The sequence below is a fragment of the Camelus bactrianus genome, chromosome 11 (assembly GCF_048773025.1).
Source record: "Camelus bactrianus isolate YW-2024 breed Bactrian camel chromosome 11, ASM4877302v1, whole genome shotgun sequence".
In the NCBI taxonomy this organism is placed as follows: Eukaryota; Metazoa; Chordata; class Mammalia; order Artiodactyla; family Camelidae; genus Camelus; species Camelus bactrianus.
In genome coordinates, this window is record NC_133549.1 from 22,865,584 (window position 1) to 22,878,982 (window position 13,399).

General features: G+C 53.8%; 1 protein-coding gene across 5 annotated transcripts in view; it reads left to right on the top strand.

Moving 5' to 3' along the window:
• The window catches only part of FAM53B (family with sequence similarity 53 member B), a 110,542-nt gene that overhangs the window by 39,812 nt on the left and 57,331 nt on the right, over positions 1 to 13,399 (top strand). For 4 of the 5 annotated variants that reach the window (XM_074373432.1, XM_074373429.1, XM_074373428.1 and 1 more), the window contains one exon: positions 3,627 to 3,681. In XM_074373432.1, the coding sequence (XP_074229533.1) occupies positions 3,627 to 3,681 (55 nt within the window). Of the gene's footprint in view, positions 1 to 2,708; positions 2,728 to 3,626; positions 3,682 to 13,399 lie in introns of those variants that run through there. The other variant, XM_074373431.1, reaches the window with a different exon arrangement.

Genomic DNA, 13,399 nt, shown 5'->3' on the forward strand with positions numbered 1-13,399 from the left:
TATGGTGTTCCTTGGAGTAGCTGAGTCCTGGCCTTCACCATTAGCCTCTTGACATCCGGCACGAAATTGGCCAGGGTTCCTCAGTTGTAAGCAGCAGAGACCATTTCCAGCTGATTTACACCAACAGAGAATTCACTGGAGTGACAGAGAGAGCTATAGGCCTGGGAGAGTTGGTGAATAAAGCCCCAGGGAGGGCAGGGACAGGGCAGCTCGGAGGATCGTGGAGGCAGGGGCTCATGGCAGGCTTGGGGCCTCCCTGCTGGGTGAGCCTGCCCAGCACCCCCTTGGTTCAGGAGTCAGAGCTCCGGAGCGAGGAGTGCCTGGTTGGCCACACCCTTGCCCGTGCCTACCCTGTGCCGGCAGGGATGGAGGCACAGTCCCACCAAGATATGATCTGGTGGTGGAGAGGAGGAGTCCCAGTGCACAACTGGGGTGCAGTTAGCAGAAGAAGGGTGTGCATCACCAGACTGCAGTTTCACACGCTCAGCGAGGGGAGTGGGGCTCACCCAGGACAAGGGGCACGAGAAGGTGTTCCTTCAGGTCATGAGATTTTCGTGCGAGCGAGCGATCGCTGGTCTGCGCTCAGCCCTGGGTGCAGAGTCAGAGGCTGTGTGGGGAGCCCAGGCAGCTGGGGGTTCCATCTGGACTTTGGCTGGTGCTCTTCCCCCTTCTACACCAAGCTTGGACTTGGCATAAGCCCAATGACAACAGGTTCTGTCCAGTGAAAATCTGTTTCCGTTGGCCCTACACCTGCCGGACGTGTGGCAGCAAGAGCAAGACAGGCTTGGGCTGTCAGGTGGTCATAGCAGTCGGTCAGCAGATAGTCACGGGGCACCTGCTCTGTGTTGGGGATTACTGTGGACAGGACTGCACCCTCAAGAAGCTTGGTTTTGAGGGGAGCAGAGAATGACCCTAAGAATGAATGAACTGATAGTCACGGGGCAAGTGTTGAGCAAGACCCTATAGAGAAAAGCACGGATGGGGAGGGTGCTTTTCAGCCAGGATGGTCAGGGAAGGTCGCATGGAGGTCACATGACAGGAATGAGCTGCAGAACAAAAGCCCTGAGGCAGCAGCGACCTGGGCTGGTCCGTGAACTGTGTGAGTGAGGACAGGATGGATGAAAACTTGGCTCACGTGGGTCCAGTGGGCTGCGGGAAAGGGGCATAGCCCGATTCTATCCTGGTTGCTGTGGGAAGCTGGACGGTTGTAAGCAGAGTAGCCACGTGGGCTGGTCTCCCTGGGTCTGTGTGGAGGATGGAGGATGGGCTGGAGTGCAGGCGGGAGACCAGGTGGGGGGCTCATTTGGTCCCTCAGTGGAGGGTGGCGGAGCTTGAGCCGGGCAGTGAGGGGAGTGAGAAGCACTCACGTTCCGAGCGTGTGTTGTCCAACCCGGCGAGTGGGTCTCCGCAGATGCAGTTAAGTTCTTGCTGGGTGAATGAACGAGTGAATACATGAGTGACTGAGGCTCGCCTCCGTGGGCACAGACCCCAGCATCCCTGATGCCCACTCACAGGTCTGCATTCCTGGGGAGGCCCCGAGGTGCACATCTGGGACCCGCTGGCTCTGTGGAAGCGAAGGCCAGTGAGCAGCGCTCCCCCGACAGTCAGCGGTCGGCTGGCCAGTTTGGAGGCCCACTCCTTCCTCGGTGGCCCTGCGTGTCTGTGCAGCCGGCGCGGGGCTCCTGCCTGCTCCAGCTCTCCTGCTTTCCCTGGCCCGGTCCTGGCTTGGTTTCTGTGGGCTCCCAGCCTGGGTAGCTTTCCTCTCCTCCGGGGTGGGCGGTGAGGGCTTTGGCTCCCAGTGGGTGTTTGCTCTGTGCCCTGTGCTCCTGCAGTGCTGGGGCCATCACCCTCAGCCGGCCAGGCCCAACTTCTCTCTCTCTGAACCTTCCCCAGGCAGCGGGGCCTGCCTGGCTTCCACAGGTGGCACTGCAGGGTGTCAGAGCTCTGATTGTCACCCGCTTTCCATTCAGTGACTGTGGTGTGAGCTGGGAGGGTGACAGAGGCAGCTGTCTTTAACTCTTTCCTGATATTTCCCGGGTTGGCTGTAGATTGGATGGAATCCAGGCGGGAGACCTGTCCTGGAAACATAAGGATTGTTTTAAACCCAAGGAGGGTGGCAACTGGAGGAGGACTGCCCTTCCCCACTTCGCCCTCTGCTGTAAGTTCCTTCAAAACCAGCTCTGTTTCCCCCAGGAAGCCAGCCCTGACCTCCGGCACCCACCGCCCGGCTCATCACCCCTCTGGTCCCACTCTCTGTAGTGCAGTGGTTGGTCTGGGGACTGTGGCCTCTATGAAATGTGAGCTTCCTTAGGGCCAAGGTTGGGGTCTTTCCCCTCTGTGCTCCAGGCTGCTTAGTAAGGACCCTTAATAACCTGATTGAGTGAACACATAGCTGACCGAGGGCAAAGATCCCCAGCTGCCCCAGGGTGGGGGAGCCAGCGCCAGCGGCTTGCTACCCTCCTATCTGGGTGGGCCAGGTGCTCCTAGTCCGCCCCACCCTTCTCCTTCCAGGCCTGAAAGAGCCAGGGCTCGGCTTCCTGCCCAGGTCTTGGACTAGAAGCCTCGTATGTCCCTGCCACTTGGGGCTCCTCTCAGAAGTTAGAGCCCTGTGTGACCGGCTGACCCCCCTGGAGCTAAGAGCTTCTGTCACCATCCTGTGCTCAGCTCTATCCCCGCCTGCACGTGACTGCTCACCGGTACCTACGTGTTGGATGGATGAGTGAATGAGTGAGTGAGACCCTTCTCCCTGGGGCTCCGATGGACAGTCTCCTCCTCACCAGAGCTCAGGACACTCCTGTTGACCTGGCTTCAGCTCACGCAGGGAACCCTCGGAATGTTCCACGCTCAGGTTCCTATGTCGCCGTGGAGCAAGTGCCTGGACTTGGGCTTCTTCTGGCCTCCCTGGCTTTTCACCCAGTGGCCACAGTGTTCAGCTGAGGTTAGGTGTGGGGTCAGAGGGAGATGTGCAGTGTTTACAGTGGAAAGGGAAACCACTGGGGAGATACGGTGCCAAGGAGTTCAACAGCCATAGCTGTGTGTTGAGACCAAACATAACCTTTGAGTTTCTGTTTCAGTTTGAGAGGGTGCCTGGGGGGCCTCATAGCTGCACAGCAGCCTGCAGAGCGAGGGCCACCTTCTTGAGCTTTATCTGCACCAAGAAGGGAGAGCTGTTCTCTCTGTGTCTTGAAGGGAGGGCTCTCGGGGTGGCAGGTAGGCCACTGCCCTTCACTTGAGGCTCTTCCTGTCTCCATGGTCAGGGAGTCTCCCCTCTCCTCCTGGCCCAGGCGGGGGGGGGGGGGGGGGGAGGTGAACTGTTTACACCACATCTCCTCCTGCGCCCTCCTCCGCATCACTCACATGGAAAAATCCCCTGGTGGCAGAAGTCATGGGGCTTTCTTGTCTGTTTTTAAAGTCCATTAACTTGATGGACTCCATAACTCACCGGAGACTCCGGACAGAGAGTCCAGACCCAATTATGGGCAGATGTCTCTTTGAATACTGTTTTCTCCTTTCCCTAATCTGACGTTACCCCTTTAATTGTGACTTTAGCAAGGGATCAGTGCAGGGTCATGTGCAGACGTGCTTCTTATGACTTGAAGAGTGATAGCTTTTCTGGTTGTTTTCAGCACACGCCAAAGAAGATGAGTCAAGGAGCGACACTTTTCTCTTGTGGAATTATGGGTGAGTAACCGAGGTGGCTGTGAGCAGTCCTTTCCTAGTCCTTCCAGCAGGGCCTGAGTCCTCCAGGGGAGACGCTGAAAGCGTCTCTGGACACAGGCACAGAGCAGCCGTGGGGACGCTTCTGTGTGTTCAACTGCTTCGGTCCCAGTGGTGCTGGGCTGGCGCAGGGGGCTGCTGGGTATGAGTGAGCGGCTGGGCACTGGCGTGCAGTTTACAAATGTAATTTCCAATAATGACGTTGAGAGTTTCTGTCTCATTATTAAAGTAATCATGTTCACTTTTTTTAATTCAGAAAATGCACCATAGTGGAAAGTATAAAATTGAAATCTCTCCCAGCCCCAGTACCCAGTTGTAACCACTGTTAATGTCTTGGTGTGTTTTATGTTCTTTGTATTTTTTACATAGCCAAGTTCATGATGAACATATGATTATACAAAATTTTATATTAAAATTTTTTTTTCACTTAGTAATAATTACCATCATTTCCCCACAGCCTTAAAATTGCCTATTCCATGCATTTTAATGAGTGTGTGTGGCTACACTGTGTGGCTGATCGAGGATGTAGATAACGATGTAACTGTTTCTTGGTTGTTGGGTAGAAGGGCTGTTTTGTTTGCCCTTGTGATTAACAGTGACTAAGTGTCTGAATCTTGCTCTGCCTTTCGGATTATCCCTCAGGATAGTTCCCAGGAGTGGCATGGAGAGGCCGGAGGGCAGGAACGTTTTTAAGGCTCTTGCTTCACGTTTCTGACGTGCTTTCCAGAAAGATTGTCTTGGTCCCCTGCTCCCACGCAAGTGTGAATTACCATTTTTTATAAGGGGCTGAAAAGATGACTGTATTGATTGCATTGATTTCTCCGAGCGCTGGAGGGTGGGGCAGTTTCTCCTTGTGCTGTCTCTCCCCGACTCCTGCCTCCTACCGGGACGCCTCACCAGATGAGTTTCTGGAATGTCTTCACTGAGGCAGAAGCCAGGCTTCCATGATGGGTCACCTCTGCGGGCTTTCAGATTTCACATTTGTCTCTGCAGGACCGTGTAGTCTCGGTAGCCAGCTGGCTTGGCCCTTTCCCTCTGGGCAAGGCGTTTTCTTTTTCTTCTTTAGACCCAGTTCCAGGGGATGTGGTGATGGGGGTGGAGCCGGGGGTGTCGCAGGGGGCATGGTGCTGTGCAGGGGCCCCATCCTGAAGGATCTCCTTGACTCTGCAGCTGCTTTGGGGGCGGGCAGGGGCTCCACTCACATGTGGGGAAACTGAGGCCCCAAGAGGTGAACACCCCCAAGGCCCCTTGGTGGGCAGAGTCGGGCCTAGGGCAGGTTAGAAGGACGGTTGTTTTCTTGTCACTCATAAACCACAGCTCCATGGGAGAGCCCGGGCGGCCCTCTTGGTGCCACCTCCCAAAGGAAATGGGAACAGGGCGATCACTGGCCTTGGTTCACCCGTGAGACACACTTCTGAGGCCTGTCCCCACACCAGGCTTGACTGAACACCTCACTGGTGGTTAACGGCTTTTGACAAACCCTCAGCGACCCACCTACGTGGCCCAGAAGCCAGCCTCTTCGTCTGCTTCCTGGGCCAGACGCACAGTTGAGCTCTGGCTGGGCTGCCTTCCTTTGTCATGAGCAGGAAGGAGAGAGAGGCTCTGGGACAGCCTTTAGCTCTGAATCGGGCCAGACCAGTGACCCAGACGGTGGGGCTGCTGGTCTTTATTTCAAGGCTGTCCGTGCATTGGGCTTTCTTGGCCTTTGCACTAAGCGCATCATAATAAGTTGGAGCTCCTGTGGGTTTGTGATAGGCGGTGCTGACGCTCACACAGCCATTCTGAACTACATACCTTTTCTAATCCTCAGTTTCCTCATCTGTAAAATGGCTCTTCGATAGTACCTGCCTCGTAGGCTTGCCATGCGGACTCTGTGAGACGTTCCTATGGAGGTTGGCACAGCTTGAGCTCCATAAATAATAGGTGGAGGAGAGGGCTGAGGCCTAAATTGAGAATCCTGCCCCTGCAAGAGGCCTCCGTGCCCAAAGGGACCACCTTGGTTTCCTTGGGGCGGGGGTGTAGGTGAGAGGGTCACTTTTGGGGGGCAGATCTTCAGGCCCAGGACTAAGGCAGAGGCCCTGGATGGAGGTACGCGGGGAGAGGTCTCTTCCGAGATTCCCAGCAGAGTGGATCTGAACCCACATAGCCCAGGGGCCTGCTTTCTGCTAGGGGGGCCTCTCCCTGGCTCAAGGTTTCCAGGATGACCTGTGCTGTTCTCCTCCAGGCTCTTGTTGGCAGGGGGCTCTTCAGGCAGGGCTCTGGAGCCTCCCTTGCCCGCAGGCTCTTCCCTTCTCCAGGGTCCTGTCTCCCTCCTGCTTTGCGGGCTGGCGCTGAGGCACTGCCAGAAGGAGGCTTGGCGGGGCAGCTGCACTGCTGGGGCGCCCTGTGCACTTACCCCCGCCTTCTCGGCTTCTCTCTCTCCTACGTGCTTGTCTTTCTGTTCTCGACCCCTGCTTGATTCGGGAGACCCTGCCCCATCTGACAGCATGCCCTACCAAGGCTTTTAGAAAAGCTCATCACGGTTCGTTCAGTGGCGTGTTCCAGTAGGTATTTACTGAGTACCTACTATGTGTCAGGCACTTGGGGCAGGGACGGAGTGAATCAGCCCCTGCCCTCAAGGGGGTTTCTGTCTAGTGGAGGAGAAAGACCAGGGAGCGGTGGATGAGGCCAACTTCCATGCTCCACGCCTGCAGCGGGGCCCTCAGAGCTGCGGCACGTCAGCCCGTCCTCCTGAACCTCAGTTTCCTCATCTGGCACAGTGCAGGTGTTTGTGGGATTTAAAGAGACAGCGGCACACAGGAGGTGCCAGCTCAGTCCCTCTCCCCTCCATTCCTTTCCTGCACTTGCTGAGGCGGGACTGTCAGTGGCCTGAGGCCTCCCCAGCCTATGTGCTGGTGGAAGCTCCGGGGGCTGCTCCGTCCCAGTGAGCCCGTGAATCGAGGTGCAACCTCTCCCTGCGTCATCCTGGGAGGGCATCTCAGCAGCGGCACCTCGTCTTAGTCGTGCCTACTTGTCAGTACCAGGGAAGAGGACACCCAGTGGGTCCAGGCAGACTTTTCAAGAGGCCTTTTTGGGCCATTCCAAGGCTGCACGATGCTCAGTGAAGATAAAATGTCAAAGTATTATAGTCACCAAAACCCCCTACCTGTCTCCTGAAGATAAAGGACTCTTTTCTGGCCCTGATCTGTGGAATTCTCCCGTGAGAGCTCGAGAGAGCTTGGCCCTGACTCGGTGCATTTCCCTCCTCAGCTCCCATGCAAGGGTCCTCAATGGACACTGGGCTTGAGTTGAAGTTTCGTAAATATTCTTTTGTTGTTGTTGTTGTTGTTGTTTTATAATTTATTTGATTAGGATCTTACATATTGCCATTGGGTGATAATGTCTTTCAAAACTGCACCCACTCACCCATTGTAAATATTCTTAAGAAAATCTGGGCAAGTGGGTTAGGGTGGGGAGTGCAGCGGCCTGTTTGCTTCCTCTTCAAAGGCCACCCTTGCAAGTAGCTCAGCCTCTTCTGCACCCACTGAGATAAAATGCTTTACAAGGCTCACAGCAATGTTCTGTCTTTAAGTACTTCATTCTCAGTTGTTGTGAGCCGGATTCCAGGCCCCTCCCCACTTTCGGCCCCACACCACCCCACCCAGTTTAGGAACTTGATACAAAAAGTGGTTTTGTTCTTTTCCAAAGTAGGGGGCAGAACAAAGGCAGCGGGAATTGCGGATGGGAGAAGCAGGCCAGAGCCGAGCCGGGCTGCTGGCCTGCCTGCTCTGCACCAGGGCTGACTGCTCCGGCTAGGCTGCCCGCCCAGCCTGGGCACCACAGCACTCCTTCTAGAGCAGAGACGATGCTGTGCCTCTTGGCTTCCTTTCTCACCTCCCAGACCATCCTCAGCACACCTTCTGTGCTGAACCAGAATTTCCTCTGCAAGCAGCTTCTCTGGGGAAGAGCCTTGCACATGACCGATAATTGTGTCCTTTACACAGGAAACCTGGGTCAGGTGTCAGCTTCATGGGTGTGGCACGCCCATTGGTCAGCTGGTCCAACAGGAGAACCAGTTCCCATTCCTGGCAGTGATTTTTAGTGGGTGCAGACGATCCCAGCTGTGCCTGAGAACCCTTCTGTGCTGGGGGAGGCAGGGGCTACACGGGAATCCCCAGAGCATGGCTCCCTCCAGGTCCTCCACCACTTGCTGTGGGACATGCTTCTTCACGCTAACCCCGGGTCTCACGTGTACTAGGGGAATGATTTTTGGTGAAACAGGGCAGGTGAGGTGAGAGTGGCCTCCATTCACCACTCTTACGGGCTAATCTCACCCCTTAACTGGGTTCTGTGTTGCAGGGACACTGGACACTACACACTCCATTTTCCTCACCACTCAGGCTAAGAGAAGGCCTGGAAATCAGACAACATGTGAGAAAGTGCATGCAACACTGGTTGTTTCCAAAAGGCCACTAGGAAGAGTCGTGTAAATACAAGTCAGTGGACAGAGAACAAAACAAATCATATGCTCAAAAAAAAAAATTGGGTGGAAACCCATAATTACTTTAGGAGTTATGGTAATAAATTATTTATTAATGTAAATTATTTCGCAGGCAAAGAACATAGAGGAAACTTGAGCAGAAGGATCATACATTATGTATAAAAAGGAATTGTAAAAATATTATAGCAGCCCTCCTTGTGACTCTCTGGTTCAGGTTTGTCAGCATTTTAATTATAAGCCTTTACTTTCTGTGTTTAATTACTTGGCTGTTAAAGTCGGCTCTGCACATTAAAGGGCTTTTCTTGGGGGGCATCCTCTGTATTAATTTCTACAGGGTAAACCAGTTGGCGGGGTTGAGCCGGGCAGGACGAAAAGATTTCAGTCTTTTCACTCCACCGCCGTTTGTCGCTGGAAGTGGGATGTGATCACACCACGTACGGAAAAGCCTGCGTTCGGAGGCTGATCATTTTAGGTTTCCGAGAACAAGCAAACACGTGACTGAAACAAAAAGAACGGCAGTGATAGCAGCCAGGCTGCTCAGGCCGAATTTCTGGCCTCGGCCGCTTTCTCCCGTCTCTCGGAGATGGCCGTCCTGCACATCATCATTGGGCCAGGGCCTCCTGTGAGAAACTGATTATTAACCAAAATGGGCTAGAGTGAGACTTGCTTTCATTTTTTAACGTATACCCATATACAAATGTGCATAGGTGTGATTTTTTTAACTTGCTTTTAATTACTTATTTATTTAGATTTATTGTGGTCATAGGTGTGACTTTTCCATCTCTAAAATAGGGCAAGATTTGTTCATACAGAGTGCTTCCCATTTTTTCTTGCACCATTGATTGGTTTTAGACAGTGTTTCTGAAATAAAGTGCAGAATGGAGGTAGGTGCAAAGTGTCGTTGGCACATGATGGCTGTTTACGGTGACAAGTGAAAGGAAGCCTTCTCACCCAGGCTCGCCTGCCATGGGCTGGGGAGGGGGTCCTAGTGGTGCCAGAGGATAGGGAATGGCGGCTACCAGACTGGCCTTGGGCACCCCCGCTATGCTGCATCGCCAGCTTGCCTTCCACGTGGAGAAATGGTCGTCAGGAGGCAGCCTGGCCCAACTGCAAGGGCACGGCCTTGGGACTGCAGACTGCCTTTGCCCACTGTGTGTCCATAGGTGAGACATGGCGCTGTTTTGAAGCTCGGCTTCCCCACCAGTCACTCGGGGAGTGCTGTGACGCCCCGTGAGCTGAGAACTGTGCTTGGGATATCTGCTCATGCTCTTTCCCAGCTTCAGCAAGGATCCCAGTGGGGTGTAAGTTAATTAACGGTTAATGCGAATTTATTGACAGTTTCCTGAATAGCTCTCCCAGCTGCCAATTTTCTGATGTGTATAATGGTGCCCAGCTTTGCTGTGCATGTTGGTTTAGAGGTGTATGGCAGGCAGCTGCACATTTCCCATGCTCCGTGCGTGCCCGCGGCCCGGGTTGGAATCCGAAGGAGATGGATAAAACTGACCTTTCTGTCTCCTCAGAGTTTTTGTTGCCATTGTGAATACTAGCTTTTTCCTGTATATTTCTGAATGCCCCTGGAGGTCAGGGGTAGAGCAGGGAGTCTGTTCAGAGCTGAAAGGGCCCCAGTCTATGCTTCCTCAGATTGGGAGACTGAGGTCTACACTGCCAATGCTCAGTCTGGAGGGTTTTTTTTTTTTTTTATACCTCTGTGCTGTCTGTTTGGGGATCCCACTGTGGGCATCTTTTTATAAGAGCAAAGACTTCGCAGAAGCATTGGTAGCTGACATGGGCCACCCCCACCCAGGTGGTGACAGCAGGACCCTGGCAAGTACTCTGAACTCACCAGGCTCTCGGGCTTCTCCCATAGCCCCTCGAGCCAGCCCTCCCTCAGTGGGGCCAGTGGAGTGTTCTCTTCAGCCATCCTAGACCCTTGTCCTCATGCCTTGGCTCAGGTGCTTGGTGTCCTGTGCTGCTGTCCCTGAACCCAAGATGCAGCTGACATTTTATGATTTATTGCAGGTGAGAGGGCACAACCAGAGGCTGAACCTTCAGCAGGCAAGGCCCGGGAACCTTGTCTTCCTGACACAGCTGTGAACTGAGTCCCCACCCTGGTGATCCAGGAAAAGAGACACCCCTGTGGGCCAGGGGCTGTACAGTTCATTTCAAAGTAGATGATGCCATTGTGGGGCAGCTCACGTCATTGCCCTGTACGTTTTCCCACCTGTGTTCTTTTCGTAAGACCAGTGTAATAAAGCTGCCTTCAAACAGCCACCTCAGCGCTCTTGAGTTTCCCATTGAAAGGGCTGGTGAGCTTCTACCCCGAAATCGAGCATGGAGTCCTTGCAGCCCTGAGGCCGAGCTAGCAGAACCCAACCCACAGGGCAGGGGAGGCAGACTGATGTCAGCACAAGGAGACAGGTGTGAAATCTAGGAGTGAGTCAGCCAGCCTCGATCTGGCTGGAGGCCTGCTGCCCTGGCCTGGGCGGCTGCAGGAGCCTTGCATCTCGGGTCTGTGCTTTAGGTGCTTAACCTTTTCTAGAAACCACATTCTGCTGTGGTTATGTCACCATAAGGCAGCCTCGAAACACAGCATAGAGAGATCCGAGGCTGTAAATCTCCTCCATCTTTTGAGCGTAAGAAAGCTTGTAGTCCACTCAGAATCTGGGCCCCTGGGAATTTCCCTTCAAGTTTGAGGGCAAAAATGGAAATAAGAACATTTGAGGTCAAATGCTATTTGTGCTCTTCTGGGCGTTTTCTTTCTTTGAGCTCTAGATCTGTGCACCCAGCAGCCTTCTGTTCCCCTTTAACCAAGGAGTCGCAGGACCAAAGCCTGTGAGTGCAGTCGGGGGATCTGAGTTCCTGTCCCCGCCTGTGTGGGTGTCGTCGGCTTCTCCTGTGTGCCCCAGGCCAGTAGAAGTCTTTCCAGAAACTTCAAGCTCAGACATGGAGCCTCAGCTTTGAGAGACCCCTTGGAGGTCATCTTGTCAGTCCATCTGTGAGAGACTAGATGGTGTGCATGTGATTTTTGTATATTTTTGCCAGGTTTTCTCTCTCCTTTGTAGTGAAAGCCCCGTGTGTGTTTATAGTACACACACACACACACACACACACACACACACACACACACACTCAATCACTCTCTCTCTCTCCTGTGTATAATCTCAAACTTGTGAACTAGGCTCAGCAGGGAAGTGGAGAAACTCTGGTTGCTCCTGAAGGTTAAAGTAAGGGGGACTGCCTAGAACTTCAGGGGCTGATCCCAGTGTCCCTGGGCCATACCACGTCTGCCAGAGTCTTGGTGCTGGGAACCTCCCCGAGAAGCTGTAGGCCACAGCGTGTCTCACACTATCCCCTTCATGTAGACTCTTGGCTCTTCTCAGGCCTTTCCCACTCGCTCTCCAACCAGAACATACTGTGCAACCCACCGCCTCCTGTGAAAATGGACCTTGAGGTACCTGAAGGGCAGTTGTCCTTCTCCATAATTCTGCTTTGTGTTACTGGCCCCAGACAAAACGAACACTACCTTTCAGTGGTGTTCTGAATCCAGATTTGTAGAGACTGGGATCGTCAGCGCTGCAGAAGCTTCCTGGTGTGGCTGGACGGTCTGATGGGGCTGCCACAGAGGTGTCTGAGGGCCCAGGCCCCTGTGTGGCCTGCAGTCCAGAGCAGTGGTTCTCAGCAACTTTGTGTTAAGATAACCTGGGGAGTTTATTAAAATGCAGGTTCTTCCCCCTAGAGATTCTGTTCATTAAGTCAGGGACTGGGCCTGGGACTCTGCATTTAGCTCCCCAGAGGCTACTCCTGCAGGTAGTCCCCAAACTGCACTTTTAGAAGCCCTCGTGCAGAACACACAGCCAGATTGGTACCTGCTTGTAGAAGGGCCGAGGCGCACCTACCCAGGCCTTCTCCAGTGTTGTCACACCATGGCTACCGTCGCTGAGAGCTCGTTGTGTGTCCCCTCAGGCCCTGTGCCAGGCAGCCACTGGGTCCTCAGAGTAGCTCTGCAAGCTGATAGATGAAGAAACTGAGGCTCTGAGAGAGTCAGTAACTTTCAGAGCTGAGGCTCAAACCCAGGTCCGCACCCTTCCCACACCAGCAAGCCCTGCTCAGTGGACTCCCTGGGTCCACGGCCATTGTCACTTCTGAAGGAGTTATAGTTGTTTGTACAGAAGTGATGTTGAATGGAGGGGCGGGGGCGTCCGGTATCCTCTCCTCGGAGCCTTACCGGGGCCTTTTGTGCAGCGTGACGACGGGCCGAATGCTCAGGGCGGTTTGCCACTAAAAATGAGCTTCTATTCCTGTTTCTTTTGTCTGGTGACCTGACCCAACAAATCGCCTTCTGTTCCCTGAGTGAAGGGGGAAAACACAAGGGCTAAACATAGCCTCGATTGTTTTTACTTTTCATATATTGTACTTCTTGAAGCGATGAAGATAGAAACAATTAAAATATTCTCTGCCCCACAGGCAGACCAAGTGGCCACCTGGCTGGTGTTGACGCACAACAGCAGTGCTCCGTGTCGGGCAGTGTGTTGTGTTTTCAAAGGGTCTTAGACGTTGCTGTGCCGGCCAGTGCCCTGGCTAGTTCACACACAGCCATCCATGGCTCCGGTGGGGCGGGGAGTTGAAGACACAGCCCAGGTTGGACCTGCCTGGCCAAGGAGTGATTACCTGTGCCAGGGGCAAGAGACAGGCAAGACCGAGTGAACCCCCACCGTCTGCTCTGTTGTTCTCCGCACTCGTCATCACCTCCTTCCTCCCCCCACCCCCGCCTGAGGTCGGCTGTGTGCCAGGCTCGGTACTGGGTGCTGGAGAGTCATGTCGGGACTGTGTACTAGAACTTGTAGCTCAGTAGAAGAAGGAGACAAGTAAACAGATAATTAGGATTCAGTTAACACGAACCATATGATTGGAAGTCTAGGCAAAGGCTGGGGGTGCCCAAGGGCCTGTGTGTGAAGACATGTCTGCAGAGGAGGTGATGTTTGAGTTGGGTCTCAAATGGTGAGTAAGAGACTGGTAGAAGGATAAAGCAGGAGGATTATATTCCAGGCCTCTGCAAAGGGGTGAAGGCGAGAAGCACTGACGTTTGAGGGGAAGCTGCAGACCCACTGCCGTGCTCATGTTTAACCCGTGGACTGAGTTGAGAACTGACTGTTTTAGTCCTCCCTACGACAGAGACATCTTATATACTAAGGTCATAGAGGC